Source organism: Staurois parvus, unplaced genomic scaffold (assembly GCF_062004578.1).
Source record: "Staurois parvus isolate SC_StPar_1 unplaced genomic scaffold, SC_StPar_1.0 ptg000635l, whole genome shotgun sequence".
Classification (NCBI taxonomy): domain Eukaryota; kingdom Metazoa; phylum Chordata; class Amphibia; order Anura; family Ranidae; genus Staurois; species Staurois parvus.
This window is the reverse complement of record NW_028318431.1, coordinates 511,497-536,317: the sequence shown is the minus strand read 5'-3', so window position 1 is coordinate 536,317 and position 24,821 is coordinate 511,497. Positions and strand designations below refer to the sequence as shown.

The window sequence follows — 24,821 nt, the reverse complement described above, 5'->3', positions numbered from 1 at the left end:
GCTGTTATAGCTGCAATGGGTAGGTCAACTCAATATTGAACCCTACGAACTAAGACTGGGATGCCAATAAAGTTCAAGTGTGTGTAAAGGCAGGTGTCCCAATACTTTTGGCAATATAGTGTATATACAGGCATGGAAAAATATTGGCACCCAACTATAGAGTTCATATATAACCCATCAGGTTCTAAAAATGTGTGACCAATGTTAACACTTAAAGTTCTGGATGAACCTTCTGCATGTTGCTATACACCCTTTCTGACAAACTTTGACCACAAATGGATTTTTAATTCACATACATTTCAATATATGTTTAAGATGACCAACTGCGTCTAAATAGTCCTTCTCGGACCAGTCCCTACTCTGATCATCAAAATTAAAATGATTACTTAGCTGGAAAAATGAATGGCTGGTGGACAATGCTTTCCCTTCATTTACTAGCTGGATCACAGGCCCCAGACTCTCCACCCAGAAAGTCATGGCATGTTAAGCCTCCCCATCCTATCTTCTGACCCCCTGGCTGATTCAGCAACTGAAAATCGATCAGAAAGGCAAGCAATGATGGCACCCTGGGGAGCAGGGCTTCTAATAAGAGGGTAAGTCAGCTTCTTCTTTTCTCTTTTACACAGCTGGAACTACTGGGGATCGGTTCCAGAAAATGCCTCGCCACACCAATCACCCCCTCCTGTGCAGAGTCCCCTTCTCTCTGAGGCTGGGCCCTCACGGCCCCCTCCGCAGTGCTGCCAGCTTCCCCTCTTTTCCCTCCAACCAGCTGCTGCAGGGCACAGGATTTCAGAAAGAAGAGCAGGGTGGGACAAGTAAATATATCTACTGGCCCCTTCCTTTTCTGGATGAACACAGGGACTGACTGATACTGATCACTCACTGTGTTCATTCTTAACTGCAGCATAGTAAATTCTGTTTACTTTACGTTAGTTTGTAATAAACAAGAAGACTGGGCAAAGCTCCTTCGGTTTATTCATTCTGTGCAGCTGAGGCTGCAGAGATATTCCTCAATCTCTATGTCATCAAACAGTTTCTCTGTCTCAGAAGAATCTGTTTAGACCCCTGATATTTCCCCAAAGCCACCCAAGAAGGCTGTTAAAAAAATAGTAAACAATAATTTAAAATAGCATTGTAAAAATATCTAAAAAATTGTAGACAAAGTAAAAATAAAAAAACACAGAATTATGGGCACATTCACATGGGTTCTGTGGCCAAAACATTGTGAATAAGCAGTTTGTTTGTCCAGCTGGAACTGCTATGGGGATGCAGCGGCTATACGAACACAGCTGAAGGTCCTAATTTGACAGGTATGCAGATGCGGTGAATGGTTCCAAATGTGTTTGGGGCTGTAGACCTGCGCCCACATGCCTGTTAAATTAGGATCTGTGGCTGTGTTTGTACTGCTGCTTGTGGGCTCTCAGACACTAGGTGGGTGGGCGCGGTTATTCTTCCTCATCCGGTTCTCTATGGTCAGGGAATTTCCAAGATGGTGTGGGTGTACATTGTGTTTGCTGCATACTCAGATTAAGGGTCTGGTATTGATTTTTAGGGAGACCTCTTCTCTTCTGTGTATGGAACCCCTTTAACCAATTTTATACCCGGCAATTTTACACCTTCCTGCCCAGGCCAGTTTTCAGGTTTCAGCACTCTCACATTTTGAATGACAATTGCGCGGTCATACAACAATTTTAACCACACTAAAATTTATCCTTTTTCTTCACACAACTAGAGCTTTCTTTTGGTGGTATTTAATCACCACTGGGGTTTTTATTTTTTGCTAAATTAACAAAAAAAGACCAAAACTTTTGAAAAAAAACACACGTTTTCTTTGTTTCTGTTATAAAGGTTTGCAAATAAATAATTGTTCTTCATAAATTTAGGCCAAGATGTATTCTGCTACATGTCTTTGGTGAAAATAACCCAAATTAGGATGTATTTTTTAGTTTGTAGGAAAGTTATAGAGTTCACAAACTATGGTATAGATCTGAATATTGATCAATCCTGAAGTACTGACCGCCAATCTAATTTCTTGAGGTCCAAGAATGTCAGAACAGTACAGATATCCCCCAAATGACCTCTTTTTGCAAAGTAGACAGTCCGACGTACTTCATAAGAGGCATGGCAAGTTTTTTGAAGTTGTATTTTTTTTTTTGTCATTTTTTTGGAAAATTAAAAAAATGTTTCACTATTTTTTTTTTTTTTTTTACATATTGTCACCAGTGCAGTACAGTGTTATCATATAACTGGCATGGCGGTGATCAGGGACACGGACTGGTGACAGTATGGAGGAAAAAAAAATATATATTTTTTTTATTTATGAAATTTTTTTTTTTTTTTTTTTTTAAGATTTTTTTTTCATATTTCACTATGACCAAAGTAGTACAATGTTACCATAGTAACATTGTACTACTTTGGGGAAGTGATCAGTATTTTTTTTTTTTTTTACACAATTTTCTTATAGCAAAGAATTACTTTGCTATAAGCAAGCATTTACCTGAATGACATCGATTCATTCAGGGGTTTTTTTTTGTGTTTTGTGCTTAGCTGTGATTTGGCCACAGCTAATCACATGACATGGGCATGTGATTAGCTGTGACCATTCACAGCTAGACACTAGTATACAATGGATGGCATGTATGAAGCCATCCATTGTATACAACTGTCATGTGACCTGCTGTGATTGGTCACAGCAGGTCACATGGTACTGGCAACAGGGGCCGATACTCAGATCTGTCATCGGCCGTGGCCGAGATACACGGCCAGTGACAGATCGCGCCGCTGCGTGGCTCTGCAGGAGCGTAATCTGCGCATGTGCGGGAGGATGCCATATGGCATCCACCCGGAATGCTGATGACATTTGCTGGCCGCCATTCGGCCATAGGGCAGGCGCCAAATGGTTAAAACCCACACCAGACTCAAAGGCGTTTATCTGCTAAAGCTGCAGAGTGCAAAATCATATTTTTGGGTGGGGGGGTCCACACAAATTTTTATTTTCATTCTTGGTGTGGGATGTGCAAAACATTTATATAGAAAAAAAAATATTCAGTTTAAATTGATGGCAAATGTAATTTCATTGCCAGCTTCTTAAAAAACCAAGACAAAACGAAGACTTGGTTTTTCCTTTGTAAATGTCAGTACCACTGCAGCATATTCTGTACATCGGGGAGATGTGCCCCTTCACAAGCAGGATTAGGGCGCCCTCAGGCGTGTTATTAAAAGGAATTGGGTGATAAAAAAAATAATGCTTTAGCAAGGAACATACGGTCCATTCCACATTAATAATTATGCTACCAAAATTAGTGTGAACTGTAAATCGCCTTCAGTATTGTTCCTGTTGCTGAGGTTGCCGTTATGCTGAAGCCCAGAACCGCTGAGCAGAAGTAAATCTTTAGGCTGACAGCAGATTGGCTTTGGCTCTGATTTTTGGCACATTGATGAAAAATAGAGAGCAACTGAGCATATGCACAGCAGGGTGAAACAGTGTATTACTGGATTTTAAACAGTTTTGGCACTTATGTTTAATGTTTTACATAGCTATAACTGCAGAAGGAGCCAGCCTGAAGTGATTTACCGGGACTTAATTTCCTGACTAAAGTTTCACTTTAAGAATTTGAAAAAAAGCTGCTCCTCGCCAAGAGGATTTTTTTTTTAATTGGTACACAATCCCTGGGGAGGTGCCCACACCCCAAGGTCCTTGTTATGGGTGCCCTGTGCATAAATGATCATTTAACCCTAGCTTTAAATGTATGCAACATAACTACTTGCTGACCACCCAGCCACCTTTTTCTGTGGGCGAACGGCTTATACAGGCATGATCATGTACCTGTAGGTCAGCAGTGGCTTCCAGGTTCAGGAAATGCATAACACCCACCCCCTATGGCCGACTCCCGTACCTATCATCTTTTGAACTTCAAAAGGAGGGTCACTGGAGGAAGGAAATAATCTGCTGCAAAATGTGGGCATGACCAGTCTTAACAGTGGGAGGGGGCATAAGGGATGTGGTTAAACAAAACCTGTTTTTCCTTGCATCTATAAAATATGCTTTGATTGCTTCATCTTAGCCTACCTTAAAGAAGAACTTCATTAAAATAGTCAAGGACTACATAGAAACCAGCAACTGATGAGACAATGATCACTTTGGTGAGAAGTATATAATGTACAGTACAGGGGCGGATTGATCACTTGGAAACTTGGGCACTGCCCGAGGGCCCGGGGTCAGTAAGGGGTCCCACTAGATGCCCCTGGTACCTTTTCATAGGCTTTTTTTGAGTTTGGGCAGGGACATAGGGGCCCCATGATTCCCTATTGCCCGGGGGCCCCATGAGTTGTCAGTCCGCCCCTGGTACAGTATTGTGTATATATTGCAGGAGTGTGTAAAGCAGAGCACAGGAGTCGTGGATGTCCAATGCACTGAATGCTGCAGTCAGTATCAAGTTTAGGATACATAACACAGACTGCTGGGGTCCAGGGAGTGTAATACAATTGTTCAAGGATCAGGAGCAGGGCTTTTTTTCAGCTGGAACGTGGTGGAACTCCACCACCTCTGGGTCAAGCCTTCTGCTCCTTGTTCACCACCATCATTTGTAGACATAAGTGACAGCTTGTCTCCCAATGGCTCCGACAGATCTGATCACCTGAGTGGCTCCCGCTGAGTGCAGGATGGGGACAAGGTAGATGCAGGTACCCGGGGTGCAGTGCGGATGCTGACACCCCCACTGGATGATCTCTCTGCAAGTGAGAGAGGCGAAGCTACCTACAGTATTCGGGGAGGTAAAAGAGAAGGAGAGGGGTGAAAGTGAGATGTGGATTGGGGATGCAGAGGTAAGCAGCTGTGGAAGAAGACTGAACTCTGCACTATGTACATAGCACATCCCCAAACTCTGCATTTAGCACACTCCTGAACTCTGCACTCTGTATGCAATGCATTCCTGGTATTTAATGCCGATTTAAGACCCTACCACTGTTAGTGAAATTCGACCACACCCACTATTTGATGTGGTTTGGAGGGTTATTACAGCAAGAAAAGTAAGACGTGGAAGATGGTGGTAGGTCACTGCCCGAGGTCAGTAGGGGGCCCCATGAGATGCCCCTGGTACCTTTTTCATAGGCTTTTTTGAGTTTGGGCAAGGACACAGGGGCCCCATGATCCCCTAGTGCCCGGGGGCCCCATGAGTTGTCAGTCCGCCCCTGGTATATACATATGCACACGCGTCTAGAATCTATATTGCACTGTAAAATGTCATGTTTTATCGTGTCTCCGTCAGGGAAGCCATTTTGTTAGGGTTTCGTACTTAAGCTTCTAATACCTGATCTTCACAAAAATGGCCGACTCTGCACACCTAAAGCGATCAACCTGAAGACATAATCGTTGGAAGTTCCACAAAGCCTGTGCTGTGATTGGCTGCTCTGCCGGCGACTCTGTAGAGCCGGTTTGACAGGGCAAACAAAGATGGTGGCTCCTGTGATAGGGTTCTCCGCGGTGGGTGAGTATTATGGTATATGATGGTGAGCGCTCCTGTTCATGAATGGACACTGATATGTTCTCCTTGTCACAGAGGCCTCCCGCGGGAAGCGAGCCGCCCTCTCCATCGCTCTGGTGGCCGCTGTGGTGGGGCTGCCCCTTTGGTGGAAGACGACCGAGACATACCGAGCCACCCTGCCCTACTCGGACATCAGTCAGCTGGGCTACCTGCAGGTATGGTCCGGAGAAGGAGGCCCGCCATGAGTCTCTGTTATGGGAGGAGGTCACTTCCGGTAGTATGAGGGACAGTCACACATTTGTCAGCATTTTCAAGAGGAGAGGAGTACAGGAGGGCTAACTGCAGAGGCCGAATGAAGTGTAAAGCCTCATTCACCTGTGTTTAGCGGCACAGCTGTTGTGTGCAGCCTCCTGCCAGCGCTCCTATAGATGTCTGTTGGGATGCAGCAGCTGCACAGACACAGGCGCTGCTCCCAATGTGACATCTGTTCAGGGGCACAGCTCTGAATGCACCATGGGTGAGTTCAGGGCTGCCAATTTCATATTGGGATCTCCGCTCCCTGTATGGTTCTCGCGTTGGGATCTCCGCTCCCCGTATGGTTCTCGCGTTGGGATCTCCGCTCCCTGTATGGTTCTCGCGTTGGGATCTCCGCTCCCTGTATGGTTCTCGCGTTGGGATCTCCGCTCCCAGTATGGTTCTCGCGTTGGGATCTCGGCTCCCCGTATGGTTCTCGCGTTGGGATCTCGGCTCCCCGTATGGTTCTCGCGTTGGGATCTCGGCTCCCCGTATGGTTCTCGCGTTGGGATCTCGGCTCCCCGTATGGTTCTCGCGTTGGGATCTCGGCTCCCCGTATGGTTCTCGCGTTGGGATCTCGGCTCCCCGTATGGTTCTCGCGTTGGGATCTCGGCTCCCCGTATGGTTCTCGCGTTGGGATCTCGGCTCCCCGTATGGTTCTCGCGTTGGGATCTCGGCTCCCCGTATGGTTCTCGCGTTGGGATCTCGGCTCCCCGTATGGTTCTCGCGTTGGGATCTCGGCTCCCCGTATGGTTCTCGCGTTGGGATCTCGGCTCCCCGTATGGTTCTCGCGTTGGGATCTCGGCTCCCCGTATGGTTCTCAGATTGGGATTAGCGCCTGTGTTTGTGCAGCCACCCTGTTTCAAATGACAGCTATAGGACTACCAGTGTGAGGATGCATGCAACATCTATGCTGGTAAACACAGCCCTGCAGGAGGCATAGATGTAATTGCATCACATGAATGAGGCCTTAGACTGTGTTAGTCCTCTATCCTTGTAACTTTCTCTACAGTGGCCCCTCCTATACTTTTATCTTCTTATAAAATGCATGAGAACAAAGCTAAGCTCTCCATACACTATAAAATCTGATTGTACAGTCCCTTATAGATCTACCATTGACTATATAGTGCAAAGGCATGCCAGATAGGATAGATTAGGTGTGTTCTCACCTGTAATTTTGTTAAAACAAATGAAGATTTAACCACTTGCCCTCCAGAGCATTTACCTCCCCCCCCCCACTTCCTCACCAGGCCATTTTTTGCGCTACGTTACTTTAACTGACAATTGTGCGATCATGCAACTCTGTACATAAATTAAATGTATGTCCTTTTCCTTTCAATAAATTTTTATTGTATAGTTTGGGTTTAAATGGTACAAATGCAACCACTATCATGTTCATAAACCATGGTAGGAATAAACTGTAAGTCAATTGCGGTCGTGCCTTGGAACATTTATCCATAGGTAAAAACAAGTAATTTGTATGTCAAAGGAGAGATACCTGAATCGACAAAACACATCAAGTCAGTACTGCAGCAGGAAGACTATACACCCATTGCTGACAAAATGTATGTCCCTTTTCTTCACAAAAATAGAACTTTCTTTCGGTGGTATTTGATCACACCTGCGGTTTTTATTTTTTGCGCTATAAACAAAAAAAGACCGACAATTATGAAAAAAAAACAAAACAACATTTTTGACTTTTTGCTATAAAACATCCTGCTGTGGGCATTCTGACACTGGGTGGGAACTGACTAACTGCCACTGACATCCTGAGCGACATTAATACAGTGATCAGTGCTAATAAAAAGCACACTGGCTAGAAGGGGTTAACATCTGGCGCAATCAAAGGGTTAGCTCTGTGTGCTTTGTGTGTTTTACATTATGTGCTGTGTGATGTTTTACAACGGAGACATGCTGCTTTGTATTTCTCTGTTGTGCAGAGAAATACAAAGCAGCATGTTCTTGCTGACAGGCGAGAGACCTGTGTTGTTTACACACAGGTCTCTCCCCTTTCCGTTTTCCCCGATGATCACCGAGTGCTGGTGTGGAATCGCTGGCTGTGACCTAGTGATTGATATCTTTAGCCACCGATGGCGGCGCAGGTAGGGTGGCGCACGCTCCCCCTACCCGGAAATGCAAATTGTGTATATATACGTGATTTTGTGTAGCCCTGCCGCCTTGTACAGAACATGGAAATGCAATTATTTTACTAATTATAAACTGCTAAATACCTTTTCTCATCAGCTGTATATAGCAGTTTTGTGACTTCTATTAGTGTCCAGCTAAACACTGGTTAAAGCTTGTAGGACGAGTTTTCATTATCTTTTGACTGCTTTATGAGATTGCTTAATCCCTGACCCTCTGTCTGGAAAGTGCTGATTGGCCCTGTGCTGATCACATGCACTCTCCCAAGAAAAAGAAAAAACTGTGCACATGCTCAGTTTGGTGTGTATTGCTAGAGTGTCCCCAAGGCTGCATGGTTTATCAGGAGATGAAATGGGGACAGTGGAAGAAGGGGAGGATCAGAGAAGATAGGATAAAACATCCTTTTTACACAATGCTTAGGATTAACCCCTTAGGTTCCACAATGAGTATAACAAGCATGCTTTACTGCATATACAGACTGATTTTACTGTTGTGGGTTTAGTAACACTTTAACTTTATAGTGATGGGTCTCTAAATAATTTATTTTTAATTATGGAGAAGGGTAGGATTAAATAAGTTTGTACTTCTTCCCACTCCTTTTCGGATATGTAAACTGAAAAATCTTTTTAGCTGTTCGTCTTATCTTGTAACTAGTTGTTTTGTGACTGTGTACTACCACGATTACTTCTTAAATTTTTTTATTTTTACATGTTCGAAAAAAACTAAAGAGAAGATTGTACAATTAGATTATATAGTGTATGGGCACCATAAGGTCCTGTTTGTTTATACTATACCGTTAGAAAACGGTGCTGCGTTTTTCATTGTGGTGCGCTTTTTTTTTTTTTTTTGCATAAAGGAATGCAGGATACTGAAACTGCCATTCCCCATTCTATGTACATTGAATGTTGGCAAATGACAGTAACCTGCCATGTACACTATGCCATGAGACAGTAACATAAAAGGGATCAGTGATACTCATGTTTTTATATTTCATTTCAATAAATTCTTCTTGAAGTTTTACAACTTACAAAGCAATAGCTGAATACAGGAACAGCAAAGGACCTGACATTGGCCAAGGGTACAGTTAAACTCCAGTCACATCTGCGCATTCTGGGAACGTACACAGAAATGTGTGTTTCCAGAATGTGTGAAGAACGTGTGATGTGATTATGGTGCCATTGGTATTGACACCGTAAATGTGTGTTTTGCCACATGCAAAAATACACAAAAAAATGTGCAGACTGGATTACAGCAAATGCTCCATGAGCTACTATGCTGCGCATGGGGCAGCCTATTAGAGTCAATGGGCTGCCCTATGTGTGTCATGCAAAAAAAGAAATGCGTGAAAAAACACACATTTGATATATGCTAGGTGTGAGGCCAGAATCATTACTATCCATAGTCTCAATATAGCCTTTCACTGCCTTCATTCTTATGGGTGTGGAACATAAAACTAAACCGCTCTTCAGACAGCTCCAATATTTAGACTGGCTAGCTTTTCACTTTCTACGCAGTACACGTAATGGGGTTGCCAAGTATTTGCCTTACTGCAGCACAGCCTACGAGACAGACACCGCAGGACAACATCCTAATCCTGGGACTGTCCTGCATTATCTGGGACAATTGGCAACTATGTTGTGGTCTATGTGAACTCCCACACTGTCTCCCACCTTCTAAGTGTGAAGTGACTGAGGATATGGTGGATGGGTAGTATTCAGATTTCAGATGAACTTTGATTTTGGATATAAGTTCACACTACATGCATTTCAGTTACTTTGTTTCTGCATCCAAAATGCACAAAAAGTAAGTTATATGGTTGTCAGTGTCATAGTTCACATCAGTGCTTGCAGCTCCAGTGCATTCTGGTTGCAGAAAAAAACTGTAGAACAGGCTGCATTTTTCCGGCACGTTACTGTACTGGAACACGGTAAAACGCTTCATAAATACACTGGAATGCAGATGTCCCTATTTAAATTGAAAAAGAGAGGGGAAAAAATGAACCAGAACGTATCAAACGCATCAAAACGCGCATGCAGAAGCGCATCGGGAATGCATCTGGTCTGCATTTCTATGGTGTGACCAGCCCTAAAGCACCTTAAGGCCCTATTCAATCAGATCCACCTTAGGGAGCAATCTGATCAGGGTCGCTTGTCAGTTTTTTGGTTCATACATTCCTTTGGACAGGTGGGGGTAAACAAACTTGTATCTGTTTACACCTGTCTACATTCGGGTCCGGCCTGTTCCATTTAGGTGAATCTGATCGGGGAGAAGTCGAGTGTAAACGGGTGTCCATTTACACCCACCTGCCCATAGAGCAGAGCAGGCTCTCTCCATGTTGGCTCTGTAGAAACTGAGTGGACATGCATGTGTCATCTGCCTGCTCTGCTCCGATCAGCAGGGAATCTGTGAGCTGATGCCGTCCGTAATGGAATCCTCCCCATAATAAAAGGGCCTTTAATGTTGTGTTGACATTACCTCCTGTCTGTGTTTTGTTGGTCAGAAGGTTTCTTAAAGGATAAGTTCACCTTTTGCTAAGAAATAGCTGCACATTTTTTTTGCAGGTAAAATAAAATGTGCATTTATTATTTTTTGTTGCAGGAGCCTGTAAACCATTGCACCAGCAATCATCAGATCGCTGGTGCCATGCAGGTCTCTTGCAGACCTGTCAGTGTATCTGCTTTCCTATATGGGATGTACTGGCAAGCAGATATACTGACAGGAAGAATCCGTGAACTACCACAGTGCTCCATAGCAGTTCATTGAGAGCTACAAGTTGACAGCCACTAAAGCTGTCAGGACTTGTAGTTTCTCATTCACAGTCCTCTGTGAATGAGTGACACAGCCGGGCTCGTCACTCATTCAGAGTACTGTGAATGAGAAACTACTTGGCAGGGGCGGACTGACCATTTGTAAACTCGGGCACTGCCCGAGGGCCCGGGGTCAGTAGGGGGCCCCATGAGATGCCCCTGGTACCTTTTTCATAGGCTTTTTTGAGTTTGGGCAAGGACACAGGGGCCCCATGATCCCCTATTGCCCGGGGGCCCCATAAGTTGTCAGTCCGCCCCTGCTACTTGGTGAACTTATTTTTTCATTTAGCATTGCTGATACACAGCCTGGACGTTGCTTAAGGCTCATATCCCAATAGCAGTCCTGTTGCTGGCACCAACTTGCCAGCGATGGCATCACTAGTAGAGCAGAGAAACCACTCACCTGGTTCCACATCATTCGTCCCTCACTGGCTGTTTTCGTCATTGCTGAGCATTATTTTGCAGCATTTCAGTCAGAGAGGGTTGACACTGCAGAATCAGGGGAGTGTTCTGTTTACCAATTCCTTTCCTGGCTAGTTGCTGCTGTAAATGGGGTCACAAGTCTGATATGGGTCTTTTTATATGCCCAGTGACTCCTCAGCATTGTCTGCTGGCTATAAGATATGTTTTTGAGTTTATCAACCTTTGCCTGCATCATGATGTGCTCTTATTTGTGTAGGTGGTATTTTTGCCTTTTTTTTATTAAGCATCTCTAGTACAAATGAAAATTTAAGTATTTATTTTAATTTATATGTCAGCTTCAGCTCACTGTGCCTGTTGAGGTGGTGTTTTCTAAAGGAACACTGACTGCTGAGCAACAAAGGAGAATCCCAGCTTCTGATTCAAACGAAAAGGAGATGGTATTAAATGGTGAGTGCCCTATCTTTGTGCTCTATAAGAAGTTGTGTTTATTGCAAAAAAAATTTTGGTAGCAGCCAATCATAGTCTGTAGTTTTCTGTGTGACTGCAGTAACATGAATTTTGGGTTTGAGTTAGTAAGTTAAGTTGTAAGTTATGTACACAACATCTTTGTTAAAATTCTCTATTTAAATATTAGAGTTACAATGTACGTTAGAAACTGTTAGCAGAAAGCATAGATAGTCGAAGACAATGAAAAGCATAAAAGTATAAACTTCAAAGTTCCATGTCTTTGTAACAAAGTATCCATTTTATGTTATAAGCAGAACAAACTAAAAAACATACAAGATCACAACAAAACATGTATTGGTCTGGCCTCATGTTAAATTCTAAAGATGACCATACAGTGTACAATCTTTAGTTCCACCATCAACTAGACAGTGCAAAGACCTGCTTGATTTGATATATATTGCATTAGTTAATGTTGATCTCATATTACATTGTTTTGGTAAATCCAAAGTAGATTGCATTGATATTGTACAATCAGATTGCATAGCGTATGGCCAACTTTAGGGGCAGAAGGAAATTTTAAAGCATAACTAAAGTGTAAAAAAATCCTAGTAGGTAGAGTTTTTTTTTGGTAGTAATCCTACTGTCTCAGCATGTTTGTGGGTTAGGTGGTGCTGCAGACATTTGCATCTTCTCCTTGGGTGCTAGAGGACCTAAGGGATTTGTATTTTACTGCTGGCAAAAGAAAAAGAAAACTCTTCTTCTGCTAGCAATTTGTTTGCGCACACTGCCTGCAGTGCATCCGCATTGCTGTGTACACTTTGCTACGTACTTCCACATTATGGTAAGACATACCACCAATCTGTGTGCTACAGTTCCACTTTAGGTTCCATTGTGACCACGTTTTATCATATTGAGTCAGTCGGTCATTTATTCTTGCAGCTGTAGCTACTAACTGCCAAAGCATTAGGAATATTTACTAAAGCTGGCCATAGTAGTTCCTGCTACAGATCTAAGGATCAGCTTCTCTTGAGCAGGAATGTTGGAAAATTCTTCTTCGATCAGTGCTGATCAGTGTGTCCTGACAGTGGAGGAGCCCCGCCGTCAGAATACAATAGTGCAGCTGGGAGGATTCCTCCATCAACCTGGAATATGGATTTATAGTCCTTCTTTTTTTTTTTTTTTTTTTTTTTTTTTTTGTGCCTGGAGTGCAGCTTTAACACTACCATATCATAAAAGTTGATTTATGCCATACAAGGTCTTTTTTTCTGTTTGAATTTAAAATCTGTTTCCACCTCAGCTCACACCAGTTTTAGCACCCGCTATGAGTTCAAGTACAGAAGAACAAGTATTGAGGAAGATGAAGTACTCTCTCTGCTGAGTTTACAAGGTACAAAGTATTTGTTGCTTTTCCTTCTCAGTTCAAGATAAGCCAAAACCAAAGACAGACTAGCTACAATAGTCCATTGAATCTCCAACATTTTAATGCCTGGTGTTACTTGGGAAATTTCCTAAAATAGTAGATGTCCTTTGTTGTTGTGAATTCTTTTTATCATGTGCCATATAGACTTGTTACCTAAAATAGTATGTGTTATCAAATATTGACATACAACATGCAGTAAGTACATTAAACATTGTTTTAGAAAGGTTTTAGATATAAATTCTTTTGTATGATCTCATATTGGTGGTCATAGTATGAAGAAAAAAAAAAAAGCTTAGCAGACTGGCAGCAGTCTATACACTCCTCAGCTATGGGCTTTTTCATGAATAGGTTAAAGTGGAAGTAAAGGCTAATATATGTCCAGTTAAAATGTTGGTTCCCTCTTCCTCCTACTTATGCTCCAAGCTCTGGGTCCTCTGTGCTAGCAGATGGGAAGGAGCGCCAACAATGGTGGGGTCAATGGAAGTTGGCACTTTAAAACCTAAGTGCAGTCAAAAACACAAATTAGAAAAATCAGCACAAGGGACATACTGTAACGTACAGTTAGCATGGTGTCTCCCTTTGATTCTACTTATTTTAATAGTAATCCACTCAGTCCCGCACCTCCTGCCTCCATAATCGTATCTCTGAATTGAGGGGATGGAGGTATTAATTATCCGCCCATTCCCCATTTATAGATCCTGTGCTACTACAGCTGAATGGCAGATCTGGCAGGAAAGGGTGGGCATAGTTGAGCACTCTTGATGGGAGTTGCTGACAGCCCTGTAACTGTATTAACCCCTCTCACGCTGGAAGATTGTAGGGGTGGGGGGGTGCATGACCAAGTGGATTACTACTAAAAGAAGAAGAATCAACTCAAGGAACACATCTTACTAGCCAGAAGTTATGTCTCTTGTACTAATTTTTCTATTTGTGTCATAAGCTGCACTTAGGCTTTAATTACACAGAATAATATTTTCGCCTGTGAGCTTTTCAGTTCACATTGTTTTTGATTAGGGCTGAATCGCAGTGTTTTGCCTGATTATGGGTGGAGAAGTAGGGTTATTGGAGGCAGAGAGTGAGTTGGTGGTCATAGACCACTATGAGAAGATTCAAAGCAGAAGCTGGTTGTGTACTGTGGAAAGAGAAAAGAATGCAGAATGACAGCAAATCCTGAACTTAGAAGGGGGGTAGAGGAGGCAGAACATCAACTGGTGGTAGCCCAGGGTGTATAGACAAGGTAGAGTGAAAGCTGATCCTGGCAGAGTAAAGTGTTGGCTAATTACTGATCAAAGGCCATGGAAGAAAGGGAGAGGGAAACCAGACACATGATCATGGATGTCAGAAAAGGACAAGAGAAAGAGAGAATATCTTCACACATGGTTCAAATGTGCAGCCAGCACCTAACCCTTCATCTGCAAGATTTGTTGTATAAATCACTGGATGTCCCATGGTCAACCCCTACCACACCCTGAAGTTCAACTCATGAGCAGTCCCTGTCATTTTTTTTTCCCCTCATTGTCCCCATTTATGTGGAACCCACTCATTACCTAATACTAGTCCTTCTCGGGTGCCGCAAAACTAAATGGTGCTAATGGAGGTTATGTACCAATAGTGCAGAGAAGGTGACAGTAGATGCAGCTTCATTGTGCTAACCACTTACATTTCTGGAAGAGGTGTTGTCATGTTGCCCCAATCACTTTTACATCAAATAACGATCCACTGTTTGGGTTGCGTAGAAGTGATCAAGTTTTAAAACTTTGTTTTAGTAGCAGAGGAGCCTATAACGCCTTTTGCTTTAACTCTTTCAAGACAGTTAAGGGGTTAAACTGAAAACTAGTACCTAGTATACACTATGAGAAAATAGGACAAATGATCTGATTTTCCACGAAGATGTGTATTCTGATGTAACCAACAATGGTATTAACATGCACAAAAATTCTCACCTGACAAAGGCAATTGTGGCTATGTACTAGCATAGTTGAAGGGGTTAGTGTAGGGTCGTTCTTTGCTTCTGAGCACGCGTGTCTTTTTTCTATTCGATTATTTCTGTACGATTACTGTACATATTGAGCACAAAATCAAGTGTTCTGTTCACATACGGCAAACAATTTCTAGCTTGCACCTTCAGTTTTTGTCACCTGAACAGTTGGAATCCATATACTAATGATCAGATAAGCAACCGATCGTTCCTCATAGGACATATTCGTACAATTTTCTTATCGCTAGTACTGCCTTTAAGGTTGGAAGTTGGGGTCCTAATTAGATTTTATGTTATATGATGTTGGTTTGCATTTGAAGAATACATACTATTGCCACAAGAGGGCTTCAGTCTCACGAACCGTTTGTATATGGATTGTTCCATTTATACAATTTGAGAAATACAGCTTAGAAAAACATCAGACATAAATATCTTTTTTTTGCCTTGCAGAAGCAGATGAAGCTCTCCAGCAGTTCAGTAAAGGAACCCAGGGATCCCTGTCTCTGTTTATTGTAACAGAAACCACTCACCTTTTCCCACAGGTACTAAGAGATCATATAACCTATGGTGCCTTTAACTACTTCCAGACCGGACACTTTTACCCCCTTCCTGACCAGGGCAATTTTCAGCATTTCAGAGCTATCACACTTTAAATGACAATTGCGTGGTCATGCAACACTGTACCCAAATGAATTTTTTACCATTTTTTTGAGACAGATAAAGCTTTATTTTGGTGGTATTTATTCACCGCTGGGATTTTTTTTTTTTTTGCTATGTAAATGGAAAGTCCCAAAATTTTGAAAAGTTTTTTTTATTTATAACATTTTGCAAATAAATAATATTTCATCATAAATCTTGGCCAAAATTTATTCCGTTATCTTTTTAGTAAAAAAAAAATAAATCCAAATTGGTGTATAACTAAAAATTATAATTTTTAAACATTTTTTTTTACATTTTTATTTTAATTTTTTATATATATATATATATATATATATTTTTTTTTTGACATACTGTCACCCTAGCAGTACAGTGTTACCATGGTGACAAGGTTTTATATATCCCAAGACTGTTTCTGGAGGAGCTGTTCCACCATTAGGGTTGTTATAGCTCTCTCCACTACAGTTTGCTTTTTATTATATTTCAAAGTAATAGAAAGTCTTAGCTATTGTTTTAAATTTTAACAATTTTAAAAATCTATAGAAAAAACTTCAGCGCAATAGGTACCTCCTTACAAATGTGCAGCTAGCATGTAATGTTTGTACTAATAAACAGTGACCGCGAAAAAGCACTCTTCAGTGCTTGTGAATACTTCATGATCAAACATACTTCCTGGTCGTATATTCCTATGGATATATATAAATGCAAATATAATCTTTAACATCCACATTGTTTGTGATACTTTTCTACAATTATAAATCGTGCGACTATATACAACATAAATCGTAGTGAACAGTCCCGTGTATTTCACGATAACTTCGTGTAGACAGGTGTAATCACACCACTATGTTCAAGTGTACAATGCTCCTGTATCATTCCTCAGTCCACTCCGCAATCATGTAAAAAAAAATAAAACTGAATATAGTGTAATATGTACAACCAAAAATAGTCTTTATTAAAAAATATATATACTCACATTAAAATGTGTCCTTCTGGGACACTACGGTGTTAAAAACTCACTATACAGTGCTCCAGGTTGTATAGATGCTGTAATCCCTCTTGCACGTAGACTTCCGGTTGCGGCTTGACGTCATCGGCACACCCTATGCGTTACGTCACAACAGTTGACTTCATCAGGAGTCCTGATGAAATCACATGTTGTGACGTAATGCGTAGGGTGTGCCGATGACGTCAAACTGGAAGTCTACGTGCCGCCATTTTGCCAGAGGGATTACAGCATCTATAAACCTGAAGCACTGTATAGTGCGTTTTTAACACTGTGGTGTCCCAGGAGGACACATTTTAATGTGAGTGGATATATATTTTTTAATAAAGGCTATTTTTGATTGTGCATACTACGCTATATTCAGCAGTTTTTTTGTTTTTTTTTACATGATTGTGGAGTGGATTGGATTTATATTAAGTGTTGGCAAAGAGTTGACAAAGAGTGGGAAGACTTTTAACCTAGGCTGGCATATATGGTACAAAGTCTTCCCACTCTTTGTCAACTCTTTGCCAACACTTAATATAAATCCAATCCACTCCGCAATCATGTAAAAAAACGCTGAATATAGTGTAGTATGTACAACCAAAATTAGCCTTTATTAAAAAATATATATCCACTCACATTAAAATGTGTCCTCCTGGGACACCAAAGTGTTAAAAACGCACTATACAGTGCTTCAGGTTGTATAGATGCTGTAATCCCTCTGGCAAAATGGCGGCACGTAGACTTCCAGTTTGACGTCATCGGCACAACCTACGAGTTACGTCACAACATGTGACTTCATCAGGACTCCTGATGAAGTCAAGTGTTGTGACGTAACGCATAGGGTGTGCCGATGATGTCAAACTGGAAGTCTACGTGCCGCCATTTTGCCAGAGGGATTACAGCATCTAAACAACCTGGAGCACTGTATAGTGATTTTTTAACACTTTGGTGTCCCAGGAGGACACATTTTAATGTGAGTGGATATATATTTTTTAATGAAGGCTAATTTTGGTTGTACATACTACACTCTATATTCAGAGTGTGTGTGTTTTTTTTTTTTTTTTTTTTTTTTTTTTTAACGTGATTGCGGAGTGGATTGAGGGATGATACAGGAGCATTGTACACTTGAACATAGTGGTGTGATTACACCTGTCTACACAAAGTTATCGTGGAAGTAAGACAAGTATTTTTCATTCTTTTTCTTTCTTGCAATGTGTGTGTTTTTTGTTGTTGTATTGCAGTGTTTTGTTGTCAGGGTTTGGGGGGCAGCCACTTGAGCAGACCTTGCATTTTACTGCAAGATCTGCTCTCCAGTTTTTAGAGAAGTTTAAATCGTTAGTTTGGACCAAACTGGACCAAAAGAACTATAACCTTCACTACTAAATGTGCCCTTTGTGTGTGCTGTATAAACTGTATGTAGCCTAAGCTACAAACAGTATACAGCTCTGTGTCCTGGCAGTGGAAATATATATCTATGGCAATAAGGGAGTGGGCAGAGATGCACAAAATACTGTATCAAATGAAGTCTAGTTGAGATGCAAGAAATAGAGGTGTTTCAGCCCATTGAACTCGGTTATGTGTTTATTTGTAAAGCTCATTGCTGAAGTATGCTTTTGTTCCAGGGGGTCACGGTCTACATTGGCAAGCATAGAAGATCATTCGTTAAACTTACACTGGACCCTTCGCTATCCACGGAAGAAATCCGCCATACATTGTATCGTAAAGTAGAGCACATTATTCACACCATGTCCATCACTGAGGAGGCTGTCACTGCCTCGCTGTCTGATAGGATCTCCATTGGTCGGTTCAATAAAGATGACTTTGAGAGCAGCAGAAGAGCATTAAAGTCCAGCCCAGGTACAGGCACAGTGATCACTGAATGCTATATTGTTCTATGATAAACACATTCACATCCTAAGTTGCTGGTTGCTTTTGGCTACTTAAAATATTCTTTATATCCCAATATGTCTCATTCAGAGATAACATCCCTTTCACAAGGGACTGTTAACCTGTCAATCCTAACTACTCTCCCCATGTCCACATCCTAGTGAAGAGCGTATGGGGCTTAGTTAACTCCTCCATGACCAACCATCGAAAGGACCATCTCCTGCGAACATATATAGAACCTTTCCACAGATGAATTACAGTTGCAAATTTCTCTTTTAGATTGTGATGTATAGGTAGTAGAAAATGCATCAGGCTCCATTCACAAAGCTTTAACACAAGGAAAAGGCACTTTATATTAGCTGTGTGACTATAATTTCCAAATGTCATTGGTCTTGGCTGAGAATACAGCCCGTTAATACAGCAGGTGAATGTGTAGCTGCCAGGAAGCGTCTACAAATAAATGACAAGCACTGTGGCTGTTGCACATATAACTGCACATCTAGCAGTTAAATGCTGTTGGGGACAAATGAGTCACCTATCAGCCTAGCATTGATTTTTACAGGCTTCCTGCTGATCGCACATACCTGTAATTCCTTTCATGGCTGTAAGCTGGTTCTTACCGCACCACTGCCCTTATTGGCCATGTAATCGAAGCCTAACTTTCACTGTTTTTTTGTTGATGAGAATCATTATCCTGTTTGTGTTAGCTTTGTAAATTGATCTTGTCATGGGCTGACAGGTAAAGTGTGCTAAAGGTTAACATTTTTTGTTGTTGGAATCCATGAATGCTATCTTAAACCAAAACTGCAGTTACAGTTGGTATTTGGTAGGTTTGAAAAAAAAAAAAATTATCTTTTGCCACATTTTTTTTTCTGGCCCTTTGAGACTATTGTGTTATGACTGTGCACTGTGAATGGCACCCCAATTCACTGCACAGTAGTGGACAGCATGGTCCATTACACTGGGTTGGCAGCTCATTCATTTTTGAATGAGCTTTTGCAGTGCACATAGACCCACAATAATAATGCTTGTTGATGGAACACATTGAACTTCATAAGCTGGGAAGTGTCTTCTATATCTGTACCTATGTCTTTGATATTGCTGGTTCGATTGGTCACATAACAGTTTGACTGCCCTAACATCTTATATATTATAGGTTATGAAATCACATTCACCCTTCTCAACCCAGATCCAAAATCTCATGACTTAAACTGGAATATAAGCTCTGCCTCAGACCATTCTATCCAGCCGTTCCTGGACAAGTTGCAGCCTGTAGCCAACTTCTCTGTAGACTCTCAGGTTAGTGGCAACTAGTTTACTAGTGTCTGTAGTCTTTGCCTGGTACCTCAGAATCTACCATATAACCTGTGATATTAGTACAGCTTTTACTATTAAATTCAAGTTGTAGTGAAAATTGAAGTAGCTATTTCAATTGAAGTGTATGTGTGCTTTTTTGCTAGTGTTCTTCACCTGCATGAGCTGAGCATTGATTCAGTTTCATGTTGTCATTTGTTGCCTTGCATGCACAGCATAGTTTGCTTTGTTCAAACTTGAGGCATGCAGCATGGCACTGCACAGGTTCATGCATAACCTTTGTCTGTAGCATAAGCACTTGCATATCCCACAATCCCTGTGTCTCTCGGTCTCATACTTTGCAGGTAAAAGCTAAACAGTGATTTGATCTGAAACAGAGCAAGAGAGACAGCTCAGTTATTCGGTGTTTCATCACATTAGCACTCCTACATTTGTGATGCATCACAGAGGAAATGGGGAGGCCTGCACTGGACGTTGTGTGGCCTAGAGTGTACAGTACTATTGAGACAGGTTAAATTGAATGGTGCAGATATACAGTTGAATTTGGATGTTCAGTAGCAAGTTATTTGCTAGGATGTTAGAATCAGGCAAAATAGGTAATTTCAAACTCAAAAATAGGTCATCAAAAACACACAAATTGAGAGGGCTAAATCTTGAAGAGGACCACATTATATTTACTGAAGGATTCCTTAATCTTACTTTGCTAAAAGCATAAAAAGTCACTTCTAGAAAGATCACTGTCATACCGGGGGGGGGGGGGGGGGGGAGATACTTATTTGGCTAGTGTGAACACAGACACTTCAGTCCCAAAGATTACTCTGTGGCTCACATTATTGCCTTCCTACAACCGGGACTTGACCAAAACTTGGCCTTTAAAGTGATTGTAAAGTGCAAGATAAAAGCTGCACCATTACTGCTCAATCCACCAGATTGGTCACGGTTTCCTGGTCATTCTGGCATCAAGCTTCTGTTGCCCACCTTTGTAAGGTCACTACCTGGTCTTATGTTCATACCTTTTTGAAAAGTTCTACCAGGTGGATGTCCAAGGATTCGAGTTTTGGCCATAAGGGTCTTACAGCAGCACTCTGAAGTTTGGTCTATTTTCCTTGTTTTTTGCCAAAGTTCTGTTTGCCTAGTTGTTACCAACCCCTCTTATTCATTGCTTGAAAATGTGCAGGGTGTATGAATATCAAGCATGTGACCTGTAATGTACAATTTAAGATAAAAGGAATTTTGTTGTATCTGTAAATTCTATCTCTTAGACTGCAGTACAGGCCACCCTTTCTTCTAATATTGTATTACTCTGCATCACTTGCTACAAAAGTGAGGACTCAATGAATGGGGTAGAGTTATAGGGGGAAGCTCAGGGAGTGTGTCCCTCAAGTAATTGGCAGTCTCTAATCACCTGAAGCTACCAGCATTTAACCCAGGGTTTATGAGCATCAGGCCTGTGTCCTGTACTGTACTCTAAGATATGGAATTTACAGGTAAGTCAAAGTTACTTTTATCTCCGCTTACTATTCCTTTAGATGTTGTTGTAGCTGCATTAGTTTTCACTATCACAGGCATGAAAATACCAGTTGATCTTGCCAGAAATGCAGTGTGCTGTGCATAGAAATTTTATCTTGCTTATCCAACAGTAATAGATTTGAACAAGGGCTGGCATATTTGAAGTCCAGGCTGTAGGACAGCCAAGGTGGTCCCATAGATGCACTAGAGAAAAAATTGTAGACCTGAAGGAACAGGGAGTGTATTATTTGTAGGGTCACTTGGTGGAAATCAAAAATGGGAGAAAAGCCTGAAAAATAACATGAATCACTGGCCATGAATAAATGTGCATATCAGGAAAATCAGATTAGGGTCAAAAGTCCTATTCTGCGTATTAGATCTTGGTTAGTGACTCAAGTTATAGAAGGCATAATAATGCATTGCTTCCAGCAATTTCATAATTGCCAACATTTGAAAAAAGTTTTTAGGGACACTTTATTTTCTGTTTGGTGAGAAAGCCTCTGTAGGCGGGTCATTGTTCTAATTAGGGGTGGGCATTCATATATTATCATATATTATGAATGTACAGCAGAGAAATACACAGCAGCATGTTTCCCAAGTAAAACACACACAGCACATGTTGTAAGACACAGAACACCCCTTTGATCGCCTCAGTTGTTAATCCCTTCCTGCCCAGTGTCATTAGTACAGTGTCAGTGCTTTTTATTAGCACTGATCACTGTATTAGTGTCATTGGGATGTCCGTGGCAGTTACTTCCCACCAAGTGTCAGAATGCCCACCGCAGTCCTGCTATAAGTTGCTGATTGCTGCCATTACTAGTATAAAAAAAAAAATATACCGCCATTTGTAAATGCTATAACCTTCACATAAACCAATTAATTTACTTGTATTGGGATTTTTTTTTAGCAAAGACATGTAGCAGAATACATTTTAGGCTAAATTTATTACTATATTTGTTTTTTTTACTGGATATGTTTTATAGCAAAAAGTCAAAAATACAGTTTTTTTTGTTTTTTTTTTGTTTTTGTTTTTTTTTTTCAGAATTGTCGGTCTTTTTTTGTTTTATAGCACTAAAAAAAAAAAATGCACAGGTGATCAAATACCACCAAAAGAAATCTCTATTTGTGGGAAAAAAAAGGACATAAATTTAGTTTGAGTGCAGCATTGCATGACCGCACAATTGCCAGTTAAAGTAACGCAGTGCCGGATCGCAAAAAATAGCCTGGCCAGGAAGGGCGGTAAATCCTCTGGAGGGCAAGTGGTTAAAGGGGGTGTGATTAAATAGAGTTTGAGATGACAGTGCAGAATGTGGTAATGTTAAATAGGGAATGTACAGTGCAGAAAAAGGGAGGATGAAGCTGTGTGTAGGATGGAGATGACAGGACGGAGGTGTGTGTTGGATGGAGATAACTGTGTTTTTGCAAGATAGAGATGACTGGATGGAGGTGTTTGTGTGTGCAGGATGGAGGTGTGTGCACAGGGTGGAGATGACTGGATGGAGGTGTGTGCGCAGGGTGGAGATGACTGGATGGAGGTGTGTGTGGAAGGGAGAGGACTGGATGGAGATGTTTGTGCTGGATGGAGATGACTGGATGAAGGTGTGTGTGTGATGACTGGATGAAGGTGTGTGTAGGATAGAGATGACTGGATGGAGGTGTTTGTAGGATAGAGATGACTGGATGGAGGTGTTTGTAGGAGGTAGGTGACTGTATAAAGGTGTGTGTATGAATGTTTGTGCAGGATGGAGATGACTGGTTGGAGGTGTGTGCAGGATAGGGATGACTGGATGGCACTGCATATATGTGTGCAGGATGGAGATGATTGACTAGATGGAGGTGTATGTAGGAATCCAGACTGTGGGATAGAAATGACTGACAGCCACCCCCACTAGATAGACCCCAAATGGCTGCTGCTCGTTTCTTCCTCCCAAAAAAAAAAAAAAAACAACCCAGAGAGAGGCCCTCAGCCATCATGACCTTCCCCTCCGATAAGGAGATGCAAAGTGAGCAGAAATGTCAGCAGTAAACATACGTCCAGTCGGGTCCACTGAAGCCTCACACGTGTTGCAGTTCAAGGCTCAAGGCGGGCTGGCATATTCATCTTCACCCCTCCAAGGCTGGCCACGCCCCCTCTCTGATTCCCACCCAATCATTGAGAGGCAAGCTTCACCTGAACTGCTCACGTGCTGACTTCATGGAAGAGGAGGCGGTAGGGGCAGTCACTGTATGATTAACCCTTGTGTTACCCCAGGGCTGTGGTGGGGTTTTGCATACTGAGTGAATTAGGTAGCTGACTGTCCGTGACAGAGCCTAATTTTCGTGATTCTGCCCAGGACAATGTCTGAGTGGGACATCAGTCGGTTTTCTGTGCATGTCCCGAGCAATTAGGGACCTTTGGCAACTATGCAATTTGGGCAGTTTAAGCTGCCAGCCGTGGTTGGGGCTTTGACTGTGATAGACCATGAATATATGGCATTGTGATACATTTCATTTCCTTATAGTTTCAAAATGGAGCATTCAATGCATACAATGTGCTTTTACTTTTAGATTCTGTATTATGCTGTCCTTGGAGTCAATCCTCGATTTGACAAGGATACCTCAAGCTACATCCTAAATGCACACAACCTGCCCCATGTCATCAATCCTGTAGAGGCCAGACTTGGTAAGTACTCTTAAAACAGATGTATATTGTCAGATACTATTCTTTTTCAGTACCTGTTATTCTGCAGAATTCCTTTCAGGTAAAACGAGCTGACTTTATTCATTTCAACAGACCTATATTTCAACTTTTTAACCACTTGACCTCAGGAATGCTTTACCTCCTCACGACCAGCGCATTTTTTGCTATTCAACACTGTGCTACTTTAAAGTGTTACGAAACCCCGGACCCTTTGTTCACTCTGTCTGGTCTCCCACAATACACAGAATATGGAAGTGCAATTATTGTAGTTAATATAAACTGCTAAATACCTTATTCATCAGCAGTTAGAGCAGTCTTGCGACTTCTATCAGTGTCCAACTTAGCACTGGTTAAAGCTTGTAGGAGGAGTTTTTCTTTCTGCTCTAGGAGGATGCAGGACCCCTGTCCTCTGTCTGGACAGTGCTGATTGGCCATGTGCTGCTCACATGCACTCTCCCACATAAAAAAAAAAACCCTCTCTAGGAATACACACCAAACTGAGCATGTGCAGAGTGACTCCACATGATATGTCTTATCAGGAGATGAGAAGGTGGCACTGGAAGAAGGGAAGGATCAGGGAAGACAGGATCACACAGCTTTTTTACACTGTGCAGAGGATTAACCCCTTAGGTTCCACAGTGAGTATAACAAGCATGCTTTACTGCATATACAGACTGATTTTACTGTTGTGGGTTTAGTAACACTTTAAATGGCAATTGTTCTGTCATGCAACACTGTACCCAAATAAAATTTTGTATAATTTTTTTCATACAAAAGGCTGAAAAT

At 41.7% G+C, this 24,821-nt stretch overlaps 1 protein-coding gene across 1 annotated transcript in view; it reads left to right on the top strand.

Annotated features, from left to right (window-relative positions):
- Window positions 1-5,357: 5,357 nt before the first annotated feature.
- The window catches only part of PIGS (phosphatidylinositol glycan anchor biosynthesis class S), a 32,486-nt gene continuing 13,022 nt past the window's right edge, over window positions 5,358-24,821 (top strand). Inside the window, exons 1-8 of the mRNA XM_089693616.1 lie at window positions 5,358-5,486; window positions 5,559-5,698; window positions 11,488-11,599; window positions 12,897-12,986; window positions 15,448-15,539; window positions 18,268-18,502; window positions 19,689-19,831; window positions 23,903-24,017. Coding sequence (XP_089549742.1) covers window positions 5,453-5,486; window positions 5,559-5,698; window positions 11,488-11,599; window positions 12,897-12,986; window positions 15,448-15,539; window positions 18,268-18,502; window positions 19,689-19,831; window positions 23,903-24,017 — 961 coding nt within the window. The 5' untranslated portion in view covers window positions 5,358-5,452. The remainder of the gene's footprint in view (window positions 5,487-5,558; window positions 5,699-11,487; window positions 11,600-12,896; window positions 12,987-15,447; window positions 15,540-18,267; window positions 18,503-19,688; window positions 19,832-23,902; window positions 24,018-24,821) is intronic.